The sequence below is a fragment of the Simochromis diagramma genome, unplaced genomic scaffold, assembly GCF_900408965.1.
Source record: "Simochromis diagramma unplaced genomic scaffold, fSimDia1.1 OVJJ01000596.1, whole genome shotgun sequence".
NCBI lineage: Eukaryota > Metazoa > Chordata > Actinopteri > Cichliformes > Cichlidae > Simochromis > Simochromis diagramma.
The window spans coordinates 4,070,270-4,091,275 of NW_024387245.1; the positions used below are offsets into that span (position 1 = coordinate 4,070,270).

At 39.7% G+C, this 21,006-nt stretch overlaps 1 protein-coding gene across 1 annotated transcript in view; it reads left to right on the plus strand.

Moving 5' to 3' along the window:
- Positions 1–12,988: 12,988 nt before the first annotated feature.
- Positions 12,989–21,006, plus strand: part of col5a1 (procollagen, type V, alpha 1) — a 76,626-nt gene continuing 68,608 nt past the window's right edge. Inside the window, exon 1 of the mRNA XM_040000100.1 lies at positions 12,989–13,432. Coding sequence (XP_039856034.1) covers positions 13,333–13,432 — 100 coding nt within the window. The 5' untranslated portion in view covers positions 12,989–13,332. The remainder of the gene's footprint in view (positions 13,433–21,006) is intronic.

Below are 21,006 nucleotides of genomic sequence, written 5' to 3' on the forward strand. Positions count from 1 at the left end.
AACCAATAAGAACACAATAATGAATCACAATACACTGGGGAAACCATATGTGTCATTGGCAGATTGGGGCCAAACAACACACACACATGTGCATTCATAAAGAAGATAGAGATGGAAGGAAGAAGAAGAAAATCAGAGTGCTTCACTGGGTAAATGGCTAACCATTTACACAAGACAAGCCTTCAGGGTGGCTACATTCATCAATTATACTGTCTGTGATCTTAATAGAATTAATTTTTACTAATCCTGATGTATCCTTGGAATATGTAGCAAATAAAATGACAGTAAATCCAATAGTTTTGTAGAGATTTTACTCAAGATCATTAATGTCATTAATCTCATGAAGGCACCAGTGAAAAAATGGATGATCAGAGTCAACATGACCCAATACAGAAAGTGCCAGCTGTGAAGAGACAACAAGACAGAGGATTACTAGAATTACTAGTAGACATCCTTCAGGACCATGCACCAAAATTTAAAGCATGTCATCCAGTAGCTGCCAGGACATTTCACTAGATGTAAAGTCTGAAGAATTAATGCTCAGTGGACCAAAAACTGCAAAAAAATATATAATATACGTTCTTTGGCATAAAACCAGATTGTGATGAATGGGAATAGAAAGCAAATACAGAACACATATCTAGTAATATCCCTTTATATTATATACATACAGTTCATTTAAATGTGGAAGTTAGAGTATTTGGTGTTTGTGATGTTGCCAAAGGGTTAAAAGCTTTTGGCAATAAAAGGAAAATGAGCTTTACCACAAGCTTTTTTCCTTCCAACTTTGCACTCTGGGACTGCCTCTGCTTTATAAGCTGGCAAACAAAGCAACATAAAATGAGACACGATTTACAAAAAAGAAGATTTGATCCAGATTTCGGGACTACCCCTTCTTACCCCTTCAGTGACATCACTAATGATTCAACCACACCACTTCAGCTTATTCAATGTGGACATTTTTTTCTCAAGTGAGGTACAGCCACCCGGACTGCAGCTGGCGTGCGTTTTATCTCTCAAACTCCCCTTCTAGCGCAGAGTGTAGCGTCTCTGATTAGCATATCCTGCTGGCTCTTAATTATTACAGCATGTATGTGATGTTTAATTTATGACATCACTTCTCCAAAGAGAACAAAAAAAAATTAAAAATCAAAACAGAGTGTGACAGAGAACAGCAGGACCAGTGTGAGCCAAGAGGGGCTGCATGCCATATGGGAGACTAAGGTAGTGCATCTGAGTGCTTGCTTGCCTGCAGAGTATACAGCCAGCCTGGGGCAAGGAGCGATCCAAAGTGTTCCTCAGCTGCTGACAGAGTCACTGGGGTCATTCAAGTTATATAGAATAGATGGAAAAACTTTCATCTGATTCAACCTAAACTTGTAATCATTAACGAGATCATTTCCTTTTATATATATATATGCATATATATATATTTGTACGGCTGTCTCAAACCTCATGCCTCAAGAATCTCATCAGAAGAAAAGCATTTCATTAAAATATAAGTATTTTTTTACCAGTACTGGAAAGAGAGTGGAAGAGAGCTATACACATTACATGCATGCAGCAAAGAGCTGGCGCTGAATCAAAGCCAGCTTGCTGAAATAATGAGTCAATCTACAAACAAGCTACCAGGTGGGAAACTGCGGTGCCCCAGTGATTGGTGCACTCTGCCTTCATGTAATAAACTTAACTGGGAGTGCATAAATGATCACTGTCAGAAAAGCATGATATTTATTTCCACATAAACATCTCCCAATTGCATCAGATAATGCTTAGCATGCTGTTGACTAAGGACGCCACCTACAACTCCCTTCTGAGGCGATCCTTGCCTCTGTTCTCTGACTTGCTGCCTGTTTACACAAGAATGAGGCTGAGCTTGTCAAAACTCTGCAGAGATAATGAAACAGACTTCTTAGGTATCAAGTCAAAGGATTCAGTGCTCGATCCCTTAGTGCAACAAAATCCACCAATAAAAGGAGACAATTTCTGAAACACCTTTGTAAACAATCATAAAGCATAAATTTGTAGCAAGGGGCCATCTTCAGTTTGATCCCCTTTCTGCTCGATTCGCTGCCTCCCTCTCCAACCACATCTGATATTTTTTACATGGATGTTTGGTGCTAAATACACTGCTCAAAGAAACTAAAGGAATGCAGATCTCAGTGGGAATAAAAATCATGCTGAATATCTATAATGATATGGACTGGGTAATAAAATACATTTCATTTCAGCAACTCAAAGTTGCCCTGAATACTTCTTATAGCCCAGCGTACTGGGGATCATGCAAACCTTGGATATAGCTCCTCAGACCATCACTGTCCCACCACCAAATTGGTCATGTAAACAATGTTACAGGCAGCATAAAATGCTCCATGGCTTTTCCAGACCCTTTCATGTCTGTCACATGTCAAGGTGAGCCTGCTGTCATCTGTGAAAAGCACAGGGCACCACTGGTGGACGTGCCAACTCTGGTATTCTCTGGCAAATCATAATCGGGCTCCACAGTGAGCATAGGGTCCACTAGATGATGTTGCTATCCTGTTCCTCCTTGAAAGAGGGAGCAGACAGTGGTCCTGCTGATGGGATAACGACCTTCTACGGCCCTGTCCAACTCCCTTAGAGTAACTGCCTGTCTCCTGGAATCTCCTCCATGCTCTTGAGACTGTCCTGGGAGACACAGCAAATTTTCTCACAATGGCACGTATTGATGTGCCATCCTGGAGGAGCTGGACCACCTGTGCAACCTCTGTAGGGTCCAGGTAAAACAAAACATGCACACGCACCTTGTGATTTTAAACTCAGTGTGTGTACTTAGCCTACTGAGGTAGACACACAAACAGTATTTCACAATTAGGCAACATTTTATCCTTCTGATTTCATTCTACAAAAACTGAATACCCTGAAAGGTCTTCCTCGGGGGATTACCCTTCATACTCAGGGGAAAGGCATTTCTCTAGAGCACAACCATGCAGGCCGTTGTACACTGCCAGGAAGGGATTTGCACTCAGTTGATAACATGCATTTGGTGAGTTCATGACAACGTGTCAGTTGTGTAAATCTGGAGGAAAGATGTATTAGTGTTTGTTAAAAGTATGCGAGTGTGTGTGTGTGTGTGTGTGTGTCTGTGTGCATTCATGCTTTTCTAGTTTAATCTGATGCATTGCTCTCCTGCGGGCAGCTGCAAAACACATTAACAGGTGCACAAGTATTATGCACTCATGATAATATTTATATGAGCTCGGTTCCAACCAAAGGCCAGTGGAAACTCTCTGTGTTTTGGGCACTTTGGGCGTTCACATCATCGTGATCAAAACAAACAGCAAAAGACGAGGGTGCACCACGTGAGTTTATTTTTTTGTCTGCGTAGGTGCCTTCAAGCATCCAGCAAAAGTGCCGGCTTAGAAACACAAACTAGACAGATTCGGCCAAATTCCTGCGTTGGCACTTGCTATTTCCCGCTTCCCATATTTGCGTGAAAAAGTAAATGTTATTGAAACTCAGTAAAGGGTGCCTAATTATGTAGAAACATGAAGAAGAGGTTTGGTTTGTCTGTCGGCTATGACTGACAGGAGGTGGGTCCTGACATAACCACAGACAACACAGTGAGTGTTTGGAAACTTTATTCTGGAGAGTAAGCAGAAAGTAGCGCGAAGACACATAGTCCTGCATCATGGTGGAGTCTGTGACAGACTATTTAGAGTCCATTGTGGTTAGCTGGGATGAAGGGGCATTGTACAAATGTGCAGAAAAAGAGATTTTCAAACCAAATGAGACTTTTTACCTGGTTAAATTAAAAGAAATGCCTTTTATTCACATGGCCCAAGGCTATTTATTGTAGACTTGTGGAGCTGTTTCTGGTTGAATTTGAGAATGTGTCTTTATGGTGGAAGGTCCGTAAGTTTGACAGGTTGACACATTATAGTCTTTTTTTCTAAAACCAATTAAAGCTTAACCACAGCAATGAGATGTCATAAATCATTGCTTTTTATCATTTATTAGTAATGGCAGTACTAAACACTGATGCAAGACTACAGTGAGTCACCAATCAGCTGCCAGGCCTCCCCCCTTTTGAGTTCAATAAATTGGAAAATGGTCTGAAGAAGCAAGTGAAATATAAACTGGTCTGCATTTTTAAGATTCTCCTGGGTTGACTTTGGCTCTTAAAACAGAAATATGCTTATTTCCACTTTAAAAATGTGGGTACTCCGTTTCAGCTTGGAGAATCTTGCAGTTTGCCCAGAGAGAGTCAGGTTATAGAGGACTTACCCAAAAAAGTTTCCCTATATTCAAATCAGTTCAGTTCAGTTTTATTTATGTAATGGCCAACAACAGTATCCTCAGAGCGCTTTTTATTGAAAGGTAAAACCCTGCAATAATAGCATGAGAACCCGAGCAATCAGACGACCCCCTGTGAGCAAGGGAATAGTGGGAAGGAAAAACTCCCTTTTAAGAGGAAGAAACTTCCAGCAGACTAGGCTGAGGGAGGCACAGCCATCTGCTGCAAGCAGTTGCAACGGGTGAGGGAAGGAAGGCAGAACAAAAGACACACTGTGCAAGAGAGCCTGACATTAACAATAACTTATGTCATAAATATGTCAAAATGTCATGCCAAATAATCACACATTCAAGGAAGGCTATGCTAACGAAGCTTATTTGAAGACAAGATAATTTGAGCATCTTCGTGAGAAAACTGTTTGACCCAAAGATTACATCACAAAGCATTAATGTATTTACCATAATACTGTATCAGTATTTAAGTCCTCCTTCTGTTGGACAGACTAGTAACTTGCCTGCACCATGTCTCTCCTCAGATCCTTGCAATTATGTGACAAGCCGCCTTCAGCAGGGAGAGAAGAACATAACAAATGGGTCTCGTTAAAACACATAGTTATGAGCTGCCTTTCATAATTACAGTGACCACTACAAACAGCCGACAGGGCGGAGATGGGCTCGCAGGGTTGGGGAAGGAGACACGGGTAGTTAATTTCTTAGACGACAGGCGACGACTTTGGCACTTTAATTTTTGCTGCTCTGGCCGAAAGGTTTTATTTAAGGCGGTGTTAGATCTCTTCACTCAGAGCACTGAAATCCAAAGACATGTTGAATACGATAGTTTACAAAAAGAAAAATTGCTTCACCTTAAAAATGTTCTTCTGTAATTTGGTTAATTTTGCAAATTATAGCTGAAATTGCGCTTATTACATAGTCTTAACAACTATAATTTAGTGAGCCAAGACATAATGCACCTCACAGCAGTATGTTTATGATGACAAGCAACTTCAACTTGTATTTACGTTAAAGCAAGTGCAAGTCTAATTTGCCCATTACCACACAGACCCCCCCCCCCCCCCCCCAAATTGTAATGAACTCTACTACGCACCACATTAACAAGGATAAGGCATGTCTCTCTGTGTTCTGTTTTCTCTTCTCTCCCCAAATGTCTCAACCGTTCCCTGACCCTGTGTTTTTCTGCTGGAGGTTTCTTCCTGTTAAAGGGGAGTTTTTCTGTCCCACCTTTGCCAAGTGCTTGCTCACAGGGACTCCTCAGATTTTTTTTTAGGTTTCTCTAATATAGTAGAGTCCTTACCATACAATCTATAGCACCTTGAGGTGATTGTTGTTGCTATATAGATCAAACTAAATAGAATTGAATTGATAAATAAGCTGACAACAGCATTTATGAGCACACGCTTTCGAAGAGTGTAAGCAGATGTTTTGCATTTCTTGAATAGCACAAGCTGGATCAAGTTCAGTATTGTTAAAACAGGAAGGTTGCAGCCCAAGGATCACAGGGAACTCTTGTGCTCCACAATATCTCTGTCACGGCTGATAAACTAAAGAAATCCACATCTCGTCTGTGATCACAGTGCCAACATTACATTGTCCTTTGAGCCTACCTGTTTCACACTCTTTGGCATGTAATTGCAAGTTATAATACACCCACGCGTCTGTTTCTTATTGTAGTTATTATAGTTAATGCCGCTGACTGATTCATGGTTGACAACAATATGTTTGGCCTACTTCTTTTGCAAGAGAAAAATCTGTGCTTCCAAAATGTTTTCCAATACAGCATATTGAAGGAAACGAGCAGATAGGTAAGACTGACTCATTAAACACCAGTGCTTTTCCTCTCTGATGACAGATGTCGTTTTGTCTTTATGGGTGTGTAAGTATAAGCCTTCTTTCTCTCTAGACTTCTGCAAAATTTCCCCACAGTGTGCACGGGGAGATTTACCATGATAAAATCTGGCACGGAAGGAGTCACACATTGTGGAATGGAAAATATGGTGTGCCGCTGTAGTGCATCGTGCCAAACAGGCTTTAACAAAGCATAACAAACACAGCCTGCAACTGAAAGAGAAGGCACTTGGTTCATTTTATACATAGATTTAAAAAAAGATCAAATATAATTTAAATATATATAAAAAAAATGCTACCAGCTTGTTTTGTGGAGTCTTGATTTAAAAAATTGTGATTTGACCCAGAGATATCAGTTGTGTTTGAGATGATAGATGCATCTTTCTTTTTTTTTAGGCTTTTCCTCTCTTTCTTTGTTCTCCTATCTCCCTCTTGCTGCTTGTGCTGAAGCACCTCCTGAAGGAGGCTGATGTGCCATTGAGCTCACAGATCAGAGAGCAAAACATGCAAGCAGACAAGCACTTATGTCGTACCTCTGATCTTTTTGTTATTTCCACATCCTTGATCTGGAGTGCAGCATCCAATATTGTGTAAAAATCCTTTCTGTGTTTGGAGCTATGAAGAACTCGGTGACAGGATCTACAATTTATCTGGTCTTTTGGCGTTCTGTATGTGACTTTCCTGCTTCTACCTCCTAAAGAAACTATGATTAAAGTGTAACCACAGCATGGGCTCCATTCTGTGATTTGTCTCTAGGTCACAGTGCTGAAGGGCAATGTTTTGATGGAGGGTCTGTGAAAAATTATTGCCTTTGCTTGAAATGACTATAAAGCTCCGGGATGTAGGTTTGATGTATATGTAAGTCAGCTTGCACAGTTTACAAGTTCTTGATGAATTAAATGTGTTTGTTTATGGGAAACCTGAGGAGCTAGCTAACATAGAGCTGAATTTTTTTAAACAAACTTAACCTTAAAAATATCGATATATCTAAATATCTCAAAAATATCTTTATTATATCAAGGGGGCAAGGGGCAGGGATAGCTCAGTAGGTCGAGTGGTCACCCCATGATTGGAAGGTGGGGGTTCGAATCCACTGAACGGCTATCCTGAGGTACCCCTGAGCAAGGTACCGTCCCTACATACTGCTTCCCATGCACTACATTGGCTGCCTACTGCTTCGTTACAGTGAATGGGCTAAATGCAGAGAGTACTTTCCCTCTGCGTACATTATTATTATTATTATATCTTCCATATTTAGAAGTGGCTTTCTATACTTTCCTTCCTTTCCAAGCGATCGAGACACATGTTTTAGTGACGCACATAACTGTAATGTCAACAAAAACATCAAACCTTGTAACTGTCCCTTCATATTTAGTAATCTTAAACATCCCACTAGCCACTTGGGGTTTCACAATGGCCACCATTTTCCAAGTTAGACATCATTTCTGACAAAACTATTATTTTACCTCATAATTTCAACTGCCGGATCAATTTCAGAGGTGTAACACTTGATTTTCATGTTTGACAATGGGGAAGACAAATTTATGCACTCAAATTTATAAGTTGCAATTGGGCTTTTTTTCCATCCATCTATCCATTCATCCAGTTCTCCTTATCCAGTTCAAGGTTGCATACTCACAGATTTTCTATTAGATAAATGCAGTGTTGGGTAAGTTACTTTAAAATAGTAACTTAGTTACATTACTAGTTACTTCTCTCAAAAGTAACTCAGTTACTTCAAGTTACTCGTTACTTTCAAAGTAACTAGTTACTAGGGAAAGTAACTTTGGTTTTACTCAGAATTCTCTTGTTAATGTGTTGCTTCCATAACTTTGCCAGTCTTCTAGCTTGCTTACTTGCCACAACTGCACTGTGCCACCGACCAATAGAAAGGAAAAGATAATGTGCATATTTCCATGAGAGAAATCCCACGCCTGGACCGTCGTTGACTGCTGCCATGATTCTAGCCTACGTCACAGTGTCATGTGCGCCTTTTACATCCAACACAAAAACTGCAGTCGTGGTGCTTTCGATTGTACTCAGAACTCTGAAATTCTGCCTTCTGAATAGGAAGATGTAGGTAACACCAGACTGCAGATGAGCTGCATACAGGGCTGGACTGGGAAAGAAAACTGGCCCGGGCATTTTGACTAGAGACTGGCCCACCATTATAGCAAATATCATAAAGCCTTTGAATGAAAATAAACACTGTTGTGACAGTGATGTACACTGTTTTGATGGTATATATGCATCAATCTATCAATTGTTTGTTGTAAGATTCAGATAATTATTTTTTAAAAGCTAGACATTTTAAATGATAATAAGAAAGAAAAGTATTCCCTGTTAATGCCCTACATGCCCCCCTGGCCACACTTTGCTAGATCCGCACCTGCACAGTTACCAGCTGTCAGCTACCTAAAAAAGGATCCTGGTGTTATTTGTCTCTCAGAAACAGTTCATAACTTCCCTTCAACTCATTCATGTCACCTAAAAGGTAAACCTGTTTCTCCATCACAGCTCTGATGATCCAGTAAGGACATCTCCTGGTTTCATCTTCATGTTTCCCTCTCACCAGATAACCAAACCGACATCATGACCAGCAGCTTTTTTGCAGCTGTGGCTCCAGCAAACATCAGCTGATACTAGAAATTAATATTAAATAAATTCTAACAACAGCTGATCAAGCTTAAACGTGCTGCTGTTGTTTACCGCGACATCCGCTGGTTTCCTCTTTCTGGCGCAAAGTGGGCGATAAACAAACAAGAGAGCCGATCAGCTGATCATTGATCAGTTTCATGATTGAAGTAGAAACGGGAGAGGGAGGGGGGAGAATGAAAGAAGAAGAGGCAGCTGTGCAGCAAAGACACAGAGTAACTCCAGCTTTGTGCCTTTTTCATTGTAGCTGAATTACGGGACAAACTGTTCCTTTTCACCTCAATAAGAAACGCGTAATATTTTCTCTGAATACCAGACGGGACGGTTGGCAACTCTAATAACTTATGAACAAAATAAAGTTCAACATCATTAACTTCATAGCACCACCCAGCTGTATAGAAACTCCGTCATGCTAGCTAGCACGCAGTATGGAAAAAGTCAGAATAACGAAAATAAACTCCATCTAAACTTGGTTCATATCTGACCCAGAGAGACTGCAGGTCATAACTTCTTACCTGAAGTTCAGTTCACACTTGGACCGGCGGCCGCCTCGGGTCTCTTTTCCTTCTGCGTCCCTTTTCCTTCATCCACCTGCTGGCCTCCACCACTTGCTAATGTTACTGAATCTGTGGAAGCTCCGCGATAGCCACCACACGAAGTAACGAGTAACGACCCTATCTAAACCCCAGTAACGAGTAACGCGTTCCTGATTTTGGCATAATAACTAGTTACCGTGCTCGTTACCACAATAATAAGGTAGTTACTGTAACGCGTTACTTAATAACGCGTTAGTCCCAACACTGGATAAATGGGAACAAGACTTAGGTTATATTGCTTTATTAAAACTAATATGCTATTTCATTAAAACGGCTTACAGTAGGAACAATCAAAGAACAATTTTGCTCCTATATTTCGTAGCGACAAGAAAGTCACTTTGGCCCACCAACAGCACTACCAGTTTCAGAATTGGCAGTGCTATTTTCCCCCCCAAAGAGTTGATTTGCCATTAGTTGAGGCATCATGCTATATGTATTTCAGCTGCACTGATAATTATCACTGTAAAACTGTGAAGGAGATTTATGGGTGTATTCTAAAATTCAAAAATATTTTCTGCTTCAAATGTACTTAGCTGTAATAGAAATGTAAACATATCATTCCAGCACACCTTAGATGGAGATTACTGCTTAGGGTTAATGTTGCGGTCAGGTTGGGCATCATAAAACGTGACTGGTTAGGGGCACTGAACACAGTCTGGAATCAGACTTTACTTCCCTCCATTCTACTTTTGTGACTAGTGTATTCTAATGTTTGCCCATCTTGGAGCCATAATACAATCAACGCCAACCCGCTGAGAAAAAGCACAAATTACATGCAATTTGCTGCAATCAGGTGTTAACAGTTTAAAAGCTCATGTTCATGTGTCATACGCAGTTTTAAATGCTTAGCTCTGACCTATGTAATCCTTTTAACCTCCAAACTTAATTTTTTTAAATAATATTTAATTAAAGGTCAAATTAATGTGCGCCAGTCAAATATATATTTATGGGCCCACCTGGCAGGTACTGTAACTAATCTCAACATGTGACTGCAGATTATGCAGTGCTGCATGCTTTGATTTAGTGCTATATAAATCTTTACTTTGCTAATATTATAACTTGGCTAAGCTTGAGCCTGCGAACAGCTGGTGCACTCTGCTCATAGTATATATTTACTGAGGAAACTGTCAAGCAAGGATGTGGAATTTCTCAGCTACTTTTCTTTTTTTCAGCCACAATCTCACCATCCTTAGGTGTCACTAGCAGCAGACAAGAATTAGAAAAGAGAGCAAAAGCTGGATAATAATAGTAATAATAATATTAATAGTAATAGCTTGCCAGACAGACTGCCAGACTGTCATAGCTTGTCTGACATTTGGTGTGTGTGTGGAAAACAAAACGTGGAGAAACTGATAGAAACACTTGAGGAGTAAATCATAATTTCCTGTTTTAGTCACTATATCCTATCTTACGTCTCACAGGAACTGTTTTTTTTAGCAAATGATGAAAGTCAAAATGAAAATAAAAGTTAACCAGCAGTGTGCCAGCATCAGCGTATCAACATCCTTTTTGTTAGAAGGCAAATTAAGTAAGCACGTGACGGCCTTGTTCAGGAGTAGTTTGGAGTCTCTGAGATTAACACAGTGTGGGCAAGTGTGGTGTAGGCATGAACCCACCCTAAATATAGGGCTCGGGCCATAATTTGACCCATGTTACCACGTAACGGTTACAGTATATGGCTAAGTGGTCAGTTTAGAAATGCTACTTTATACTTAATGTAAATTTTACCCCGCTTTTGAGAACAAGCTTTTCGTTTCAAACAACAGAGGGGAAAAAATGAATGTCTTTAAAACCAAGGAGTTTTTCCATGTGGTCAAAGAGGTCACCTGAGGACCTGAGAGAGGCCATCGGAGAGATCTTTCAAAGGTGCTGAATTAATCTAACAAGCTTAACAGCCTTCAAGTAAAGCTGTTGCTCTTAAAAATCCTACAGCGTGTAACATAAAACACCTCTTAGTCTGAATTTAGAGGTCTGAAGTTAGAGGGACCATGTTCAGACTCATCCTTTCCTATCCTATCCCACTTCACAATGTGACATCATGGCACGGTTTCCAATGTTGCTGCTTGTTTACTTTGCTTAGAACCAACTTTTACTGGGCAATTAATAGAAGTCTGCCCCCCACTGGAGGAGGCATGTGACAGCTTATAAAAGACAGCTGCCATTTTTGGCAGTTCTTGAAACAACAGAAAGTTTTAATCTCATGCTACATTCAGTTCTAAAAAAGTGTTATTTGGTGACTATATGGCACTAAGTGTTGTTTTCTTGTGTGTTGCATTGTTTGTTGCCTCTCTATCCTCATCTTTTCCATTTCCTTTCCCCCCCCCTTCAAACCAGCTTTGCGGCACATGGCCACCCTCCCTGGGCCTGGTCCTCCTGGAGATGTTTCTCTTTTTAACCCTCAGCTGTTATTTTTTTTTCCCTTTCACTGCCATATAAATTCTTATCATCGATCACCACCCACCTCTGCTCCTCTAGATTTGGGTTGTCAAACATAAGCAAAAACTCCATTCGAGCCCATTGGATGGCTTTGGAAATTTAGGAAAATTGGGCATTTTTAACTGTATTTTCACAAGCTTTACAGCTTTTCCTACTGATAAAGACTTCCCCTATGGCCGTTCATACAACACCAAAGCAATTAAGCAATAGATTTCTGTGTTTTACACATTTACTTCTTACAATTCAAGCCCAATGAGTCATGCTGAGAGATTTCTTTAATTTACTACAGAGGCATTACTTTGCCATGTAGAGAGAGTGAGACATACTGTTGAATTTGAGCTTCTTTTTCTCATATTGAGATCTTGCATTGATTAAATGTGTAGTTAAATTTCTCTACACTGACATAAAGGGTAGTTTCACTGGTCTGGCCTGCATAAGATCAAAGTGGGCTGTATGTGGGAATGATATTAAATGAATTCACGTCTCTGCTCTAGATAAAGAAACCACATAAAAGGTGGAAATTCTTTTACATATTTACTTTTATTAACTCTTAAACATTAAAGTTTTGTGGTACTAATGAAAAAACTTCCGAGGGTAATAAAATCTGCAAGCACATTATTTCATCATACATTCAACAGGTTTAAAGCCCGTACATCACCGATTAACATGAAAAAGATATGAGCTTTGAGTGGATTATTCCTTAGAGTAAATATCTGATTCATTTAAAAGGCAGAACATTACAAAAAGTCATAAATAGATGTATATCTTCACTATATATCTGATCATCTAGGCTCAGTATACTGTTATATCAACTAGCACTGGGGGTCCACCTGTGGATTGCACAGCACGATTTTTCTCGCAGTCCCATGACAATCAGCTCCAGATAAATCAGCTCTTGCAGATAAAACACCTCGCCTTTCCACCTATAAAAAAGCAGTTTTGCTTTTCCCGCTCTGAACCACTTCTCTGGAAATAGCGGACTCCATGTAAAAGAATTCCGAGCGCAAGAGCTGGAGGCGTGAAACTTTCACCTCAACTTTTCCTCCCACCCTCGGCCAATAACAGGGCTGGCCCTAATATACGGGCTCCTCTGATTTGCCCGAGTCTCCTGTCCGCAAAGTGAGTGACAGCCTGGGGGGGAAGACTTTTTCCTCTTCTGTGCGTGTGTGTGTTGCCCTGTTGAGTTGAAGGGGCTCTACGTGACTGAAAGAGAGGGGCCAGCACTTCAGATCGGAGGCGCAGCGGTGCAGGACAGTTCAGAAGCGCAGAGAGGAGAGGAGTACGGGAGAGACGGTGGCCGTCCGTCAACCAGCTGGGGGAAAACACACACTAACAAACCCTTATGGCTGCTTGAGAAATAACGATATACCCCCCCCCCCCCCTTTTTTTCTCTGGGACTTTTTTGGCTTTTAGTTTTTTTTTTTTATTGTCCTGACCAGAAGTTTTTGCAAGTCTAATTAGCTGTTGAAAAAGTGAATCCACTTTGCCGTGGACGTCTCTGGCGGTCATGGATACCCATATAAGATGGAAAGTTAAACGGAGGATAAGGGACGTCCAAATCACTTTATCCGTGATTCTCCTTTTTATCACGTCGCAAGCGAGCTCAGGTGAGATGCAGCTGTGTGGGGCTTTTTTCTTTCTTTTTTTGTGGATGCACTTTGGAGGAGCGTTGCACTGAAAAGTTTTTTGCCTTTTCGCTCATAGTGGACCACAGATGTCTGCCCCTCCTCTTTAATGTATTCATCTTGGTGGTGTGCCCCGAAACTATGGGAACTTGTCAAAAAGAATTAAAAGACTGCTTTTGGAGGTTTCATCTGCAAGTTGTGCATAGGTTTTTTTTTGTTTCTTTGTTTGCCAAAGCAGTATAGCTGAAGTGCATTTATTTATTTTAATGCATAAAAAATAGGAAATATATGCATTAATTAGTAACCATCATAAGTAACTAGTTTTTTTCTGGCATACTTATTATGTAGGAGTAATTGCTGTGGTGCATCTTAAAGTCTAAATACTCTTTTAACAGTGCTCCTTTTTCAGCAGATGAGAAGGATGAGTATAATTTTCATAAGAAGGAGGGGCTGAAGCTTCTCTGAAGTGGTAGGGTGGAGCCGCCTTAAGGACTCCACATCAGGGGACAGCGCTGGGGCCCTGCACTGAGGCTCAAGCAAACACATCTTTCACTAAATGCATTCTATAAATTCTCCCGATGTTTCTCACTGACAGTTATATGAGTCTAGTCCAAAAACATGAACAAATAATAGTTTGGTATGCCAGTTATAGGCCCGCTTATTTTAATTGGAGAAGTGACCACCTCTTTGTCTCAGTGGTGAGAGGGCATGCAGTTGGGTTTATGCTTGGCCTATATGTATTATTAGCACCTTAAGACTGCCTGGCATGGGTGGCGGGCTGCTGTGTGCTGTGAAGGTCTGACACAGGACATTGAGATGAACAGATAGCTTCTTCTGTCTGCTCGGGGCAGTTAAAAAACTTCCATGATTGTGCTGATGGTGTAAATTTGTTGTGATGCCTGATTACAGCCCATTATGGAGTTCAAAATGCACTCCGGTTTAGAAAGGCATGATAATAACATATGAAGCTGAAGTGGTTTTATAGGCTCATGTCGTTGAATATACACTAAGAAAATTACTGCAAAGTGTTTATTTTCGTGTTTCCTATAAACACTGGTTATTAACTGGACAAAACCTTGGTCACTGTATGCTGGCTGGACTCAAATCTGGGTCATTTGTGATGACTGAGGAGGAGTTGAATTTTTGGTGGGACATTAAAGAGCGTGGGCCTGAGGTCATTTTGATGGTGGTGGCTGGATTTAGTCATCTCTTGAAACTGACAGAGAGGAACAAGAGTTTTGTAAGAAATCCCTAAGGGTTCTGGTACATTTTCTGAAACTTGACACATGCCAGACAGGAAGCACTTCATGACTGATTGCAAGAAACATGCCAACTCCATGAAAGCTTTTTTTTTGTGAGCTAATTATTCTGTCCATCAAATATCTTTTAGATTTTTACATTCATTTTTTTAAAATTAGCTGCTTTCAGTTAAACACTGTGCAATGCAAAAATTAAATCCAGTTTAGCTATTAATAAAAACTTTTCTTTCTTTTTTTTTGCTAAATGGCTTTTCTAGACCTCTTACAATCAGATAAGACAAATAGTCTACAAATAATTACTGACAACTAGCAAGTTTATCACAAGTGAAAGCTTATTGCTGACCTAAGCCTCATCACCTCTTAGCCTGAGGGAGGACCAAAATGCATCAAGCTGAAGACTAGTAGAGACCTGCCCAGGCATACAATACTAATTGTTTTAGGGCTTGTCAGCTATGGTTAAATTAAAAACCAAAAATTTAAGTATGCTTTTTTGTTTTGTTTTTGTTTAACACTGAAATCAAAAAAGGACAGTTGAGCAAATACCATTTACTAAAGAATTAATGTCGTATTCATGTTTTATCACCAGCTGTTTAGGTAGTATGATGCTAATTCCACAATGGTTTTTGTTTTGAATACAATACCCTGTCAAGATCATAGCCTCACAAATTTCTTATCAAATGATATATAATATGTTCATAAATCTATAATTAATGTATTTCCTATAACTAAAATGCATATAGAGCTCAATAAAAAGACAAGCAAACAATACAGCAAGGCCTAACCTATTAGCAGTTAGCATATTCTTTACACAACGGGTTACTTACCCATGAAACATAACTACATTTTCACTACATTTGATTCAGAGCCTTTTTCACGGTGAACTGTTGGCATGTGATACATTTTGAAACACAGAAATGAGTTAATAAACAAATACTAAAACGCCACAATCTGTAAACTAACGCAGTTGGGAAAACGATGTTAAAATAGCCTGCTATGTAGAGCTAAGCTAATTTGTTGCAGCTTTATTACAGTCTCTCTTAAAGTATAAAAGACAGTCTTAATGCTGTGTGTCTGCTGTTAAATGTAGCTTAGCTTATTTGATGCTGACCAGAATTGAATTATGTGGAATAAGCTCCTTACTCATTATTTTATAAAGACAAATACAGAAATATGCATTGAATTTATACTGTGATTAAGTTATATACTTGTATCACAGTGTATATATTTTAATATTTTGCGGTCAGTTTGTCTTTCAGTAGACTTAAGTTTAGAACGACCTTGTCTTGGTATTAGAGAGGAAAAACTCAGTTTAAGCTATGTGAAAAGTGGTAATAACAGAAGGCCCTGGACAAGAATTTGAAGAGGGGTCAGAGTTCAAAGGTGAAGGTCAGGACTGCTGTCAGGTTTACAGTTTCACTGCCTGAAGAGAGGCATTCTTTATAGTGTAGCTCCTCTCATCTTTGTTTCCCATAATTCTTCTCTGTGTCTTGGAGGCAGCAGGGTAAGATGTGAGCTTTTCAAAGAACCTTTGCAACAGTTTGAAGTTCCCGAGCCAATATAAACCCTGAAATGCAGAATTCAAATTAGGATTGATTGATATGTGTAGTCTCGACTTTTTAGCTTACTGATGTTTTCACACGTGGGACACAGTATAACTGCTATAGACTAAATCTAGCTTATTTTACAAATGGTTTCCTTTGTGTTTCTGCTGACTTGCATTTTTTAATCTGGCCTCCTCAATCAATGGACTCTTTTCACAAGTATTAGATAATCTGCTTTGACTCTTTTTTTCTTTGGTTTGTTGTTGTTTAATTAAGTAAAAGGTTTTTTTTGGATCGCCCTTGTTAATACCAGACATTTAAACCAGTTCAGATCCTACTTGTCGAGTGTATTTTAGTCATCGAAAATGCTGAAATAACATTCTTTGAATACCTTGTGCAAATGAAAACATGAATGGGTTTTGGCCAAAGTCACCAAGGGCATTGAAAATATTGGAAGAAAAGGCTGACAGGCTAATAGATCACAAAATATGGTAACGACTTGAGAAATACCCTATACAGTAAGAACTGATATGTGTTGATTCTCTACATAAGTTTTAAAGAAATATAGAGAAGAAGGCCTCGCTGTTTCTCTGAGTTCCTTCCCATCTGGACTTGATAAGTTCCATTGTGCTGTCTGCTAAGCCCTTCAAAAAGCCAGAAAAAATGGCTTCCAGATGTTTTCTTCCCATTCTATGTGGAACAGGGGACCATGAAAAAAAAATACTGCTGCATTTTTTTTCAAGTGAAAATACATTCTGTGCTAGTTTTAGAGAAGATTTCTAATCAAATAACATCTGCAGTCTTAGAGCAGATTTTATAAAAAATAATGATGCTACGCCTTGCATTTCAGCAAGGTTTCCACATACACATTGAGGGCTGTTAAAAGGTTCTTTCTGTTTAAGCACGCCAGGTTTATGGCAGGGTTAAAGGTCGACTACAGCTGGTCCACAGCTGTTTTTTATTTATAGTCTCATATCTGGACAACTCGTTTTCAAAAGGAATTTATGTGGCTTACTCTGATTTTGACTTTTTTTTTTCCATATACCGTTTTTCATGAGCCCAGTAAGAAAAAAATCATAGAAGATACTGTGACCAGAGAGATTTTAACCAATGACATTACTTCCTAATTGGTAATTGCATATCAGTTTATATAAATTAAAGGCAACAATGCCAATGTTTCATTTACAACATTGGGTTTTAACCTTAAGAGGGATATTCAGATTTATGTTACCATCACCCATCTGCCTTAGCTTCAATCTTCCAGTGAGAATGTAACTGTAATTTCTGAAGGGCTTTTCTTACTTACCTTGAAGTGGCAATCCTGAGGTCACGTCAAACTCAATCAGATAAATGGCGATGAGAAAAAGTGGCTTCTTGTGTGTGCCTATTGCCATGGCGCTGAGGAAGGAATCCGAGTTAGCTGTTCTGTGGGGAGAAGCAGTGACCCTGCAACTGCATGTGCCACTTCAGCCCTGTAAATACAGGCTTTGTGGAAACGACTCTGTAAATCAGCCCTAATGCCTGATAATAGCATGGAAGATAAAACAAAATATGCAGGACAAGTTTTTGACCCCGTGTCAGAGTTAAGGAGATCCTTTGTGCTGCACAAATAGTTCGTTATTTGCCATATCTTGGAAAGTATATCGTCTAGTCCTTTCCAGACTAATTAAGGTTCAAATAATTGTGTTGAACCGCTCAATGGTCCTCTGTACTCATGACACAGTGTGCTTGATTTGAAGCCAGTGGTAGATTTTTCTCCAAATTAGCTTATTGCTAAAAGCACACAGACATAGATGGATCATTCCAGCTCCAAACTACAAGCAAACGGGGACGATGTGTTCCTTACACTCTCAGAATGGAGACAGTGGTGTTGGAAATGTCAACATGACCCTACGAGTGATGTAAAAGTTGGATGCTCTACCTAATGATGCAACCCCCCACGCCTGTTTTTGATTTCAACCGTATGCTTTGTTGCAGCGTGTAGTGCATGGCAGAGTGAAAAGTGAATTCTGGTCCAGGCTCACAAGCCGAGTATTCACTTTAGCTGGGAAACAGTGCTTCTCTCTGTAATGGGGTATTATAATCATTGAGCATGGAAAGCAATGTATGACTCATCCTTTCCAACCCCATTCCCCCTTCCCCAGCCCGAGCTAAGCCACAGCCTGGGCAGCAGAAATACTGAGTGTAAGCATTTTTTTTCCTTCTAGGGGGAAATACAATGGCTTTTTGGTCACTCTAAAAACTTTACTGTAGCCCCATGTACTCTTTAATTTATTGGCTGACAAATTTAGAAGGAGTTGAAATAATAACACAGTAAAAGTAAGGTTTTGCTTATTTAGCAGTGTTTTGTCATGAAACCAGCCTCAATGAACTTACAAGGGGGCAACAAAGGAACAAGCTTGAGTTTCACTAATTTGCCAAAGCAAGCTCAATGAAGGCTAAAGGTCCTGGAAAGGAAACCCTGTTTCTTATTATCTTCCCAGTTGCAAAATGGTGACAATATAAGAGGAAAATGTTCACTGTCAAAACATCTTGCAACAAAATAGCATAATTTAAAACATGATAAAACTTTTACACGTACAGTACGCGGTTTAGTGAATGACTATTGTTCGCATTAGATATTGAAAAGCTACACATTATAAAGCTAAAAACTGAGACAAAAAGTTTTTTGGTTGCACTGATATGGTAACCAAAACCGCAATCTTTCCCTATCCTAGGCCAAAACTCTTTTTTGTTATGCAAACTCAACCACAAGTTGTACTCAGAATACAAACTATGGCCTGTGGCATTGATGTCATGTACTCTGTTTGCATGAAAAACCCAGAAAATGTTTCCAATGAAAGTAAAAAAACAACAAAAAATTGTGTAATTTAGAGTTTTGAGTTACAGTTTTGTGAACAGACTCATGATAAGAAGCAATTTCATACAGTGATGCTCTAAATGAAGTTCGGAGCTAGTGCAGGACCTCCAGAGTCAAGATGCTAGTGGAGATAATGTAGAGTTAGTAAAAGGAAACCCAGGAGGACGAGGCCGTGATGCGTAGGGAAAGGAGGGCTGCATTTTACGTGGAAGGCAGAATTCTTAAAAAGTAAAGGCTACTTCAAGAACAGGAAGTGATTGGTTTTCAGAACACAGTTATGTCAAAATTGTTAAAGGAGTGAGTTTGACAAAGTGGGAAAGCAAAAATGATGAAAAATAGAGCAACAGAACGGGACTACAGCAACACTCTGACACATAGAGGAACAAAAGCAAACTGTCAGGGAACAGATCTTCCTCAATGAAATTAACCTGAAGGATCATTTCTTCAAGACTTCAAGACTGTGCATCTTACCATAGTTAGCAGCTGATTTTGATCACTTATACTGCAGCTGTCTGTCATTCCTGAGATTTACTCATGCTTTAACTTCTGTTCACCCACAGGCTTGATGTTGCTCAACTGTGACACTGGTTAAAGTGTCAGCAGGAGATGAATTGATGGTTGACTTGGCTGTCAGTGCAGCTCGTTGCATGTTATCTGGCACTGCGATGAGATGGCAAGGTTTTGTTTTTCTGCAAGTTTCATATAAAGACTGTATAATGAGAAATATGACTGATAGCTTATATATTCCTGTTGTTTTCATGCCTTTTCACACTTCATTGGCTTGCTTTTAAAAGAAAAAAAAACTTTTCTCATTCTTTTCTCTGTGATTTCCATTCTCATCACTGACAAGCTTGATGTGCGCCTTGAAATTATGCTTTCATTTACTTCTCCTTAGCCATGCCTATGAATGTAAACATTCCCAATTTAGAAATATAATTGGATTTTTTTTGCACACACAAAATATAACCCATGTTCCACCACACATATGTTTAACCACTATATTATTGATTATGTGGGCTGAGTGGGACTATTTCATTATGGGTCAATGAGTTCACTAAAGATGATGAAACACCTTCTTGGTGAGAAAACATTGCACATTTGATTCCCATCATTAGCTGTGAGGCACAGCAGCTCAGTCGAGGCAAATAGGTTTGATAGGCAGTGCTGGATAGTCCTCAACGAAGACAAAAGCATCATTATTGTGCAGGATTTCGTATTTATTATTCTGTTTCATTGCGCTGTCCCAGTGTGTTGGTGCTGGAGCTGTTATTTGTGAGGCTTTCCGAGAGGAAATGGTTCCATAATGTCAGTGCTGCAAGGCTCTCCTTTATCATGAATTTCTCAGCAGTCAGCTATTAAAACCATATCTGCTTGTGGGAGAGGCAGAATGAGGGGAAGGCTTCAGTGCAGAAAAAAGGAAAAAGATAAAACAGGCAGTCTGTGTGTGGAAGAAGGTTGCACAGAGAGATTAAAAAATAAAACAGAAGCTGCTGAAAAAGACAAAACCACAGTGGGCGGAATGAGAAAAGACTTAATAAGTGAGAGATAACATGGATCACATATGCGCTTCAAAAGAACCAATTCTGTAGTTTTTGCTGTAAAATGAGAGGTGCACAGTGGAATCTTGACTCTGTGGTGGACGGCAGACAATGATTTATCTTCAGCGCTGTGAGCTGCAGCGTGGAGACAGTGAAGTAAACCATATGGCATTTACACTGTTAAAGCAATAAGAGTGCAGCTAAAGTACAGAGCATCAGACTGCATTGAGGAAGCTCAGGTCAGGAAAACTCTGTTGTCTGGATCATCTTTCAGGTGTGTGGCTGTGTGTGAATCCTACCTGCTTGTCTTTTTTTTAGTGTCTTGTCATTTTGCAACTAGGCTTGAGCTAATGTTTCA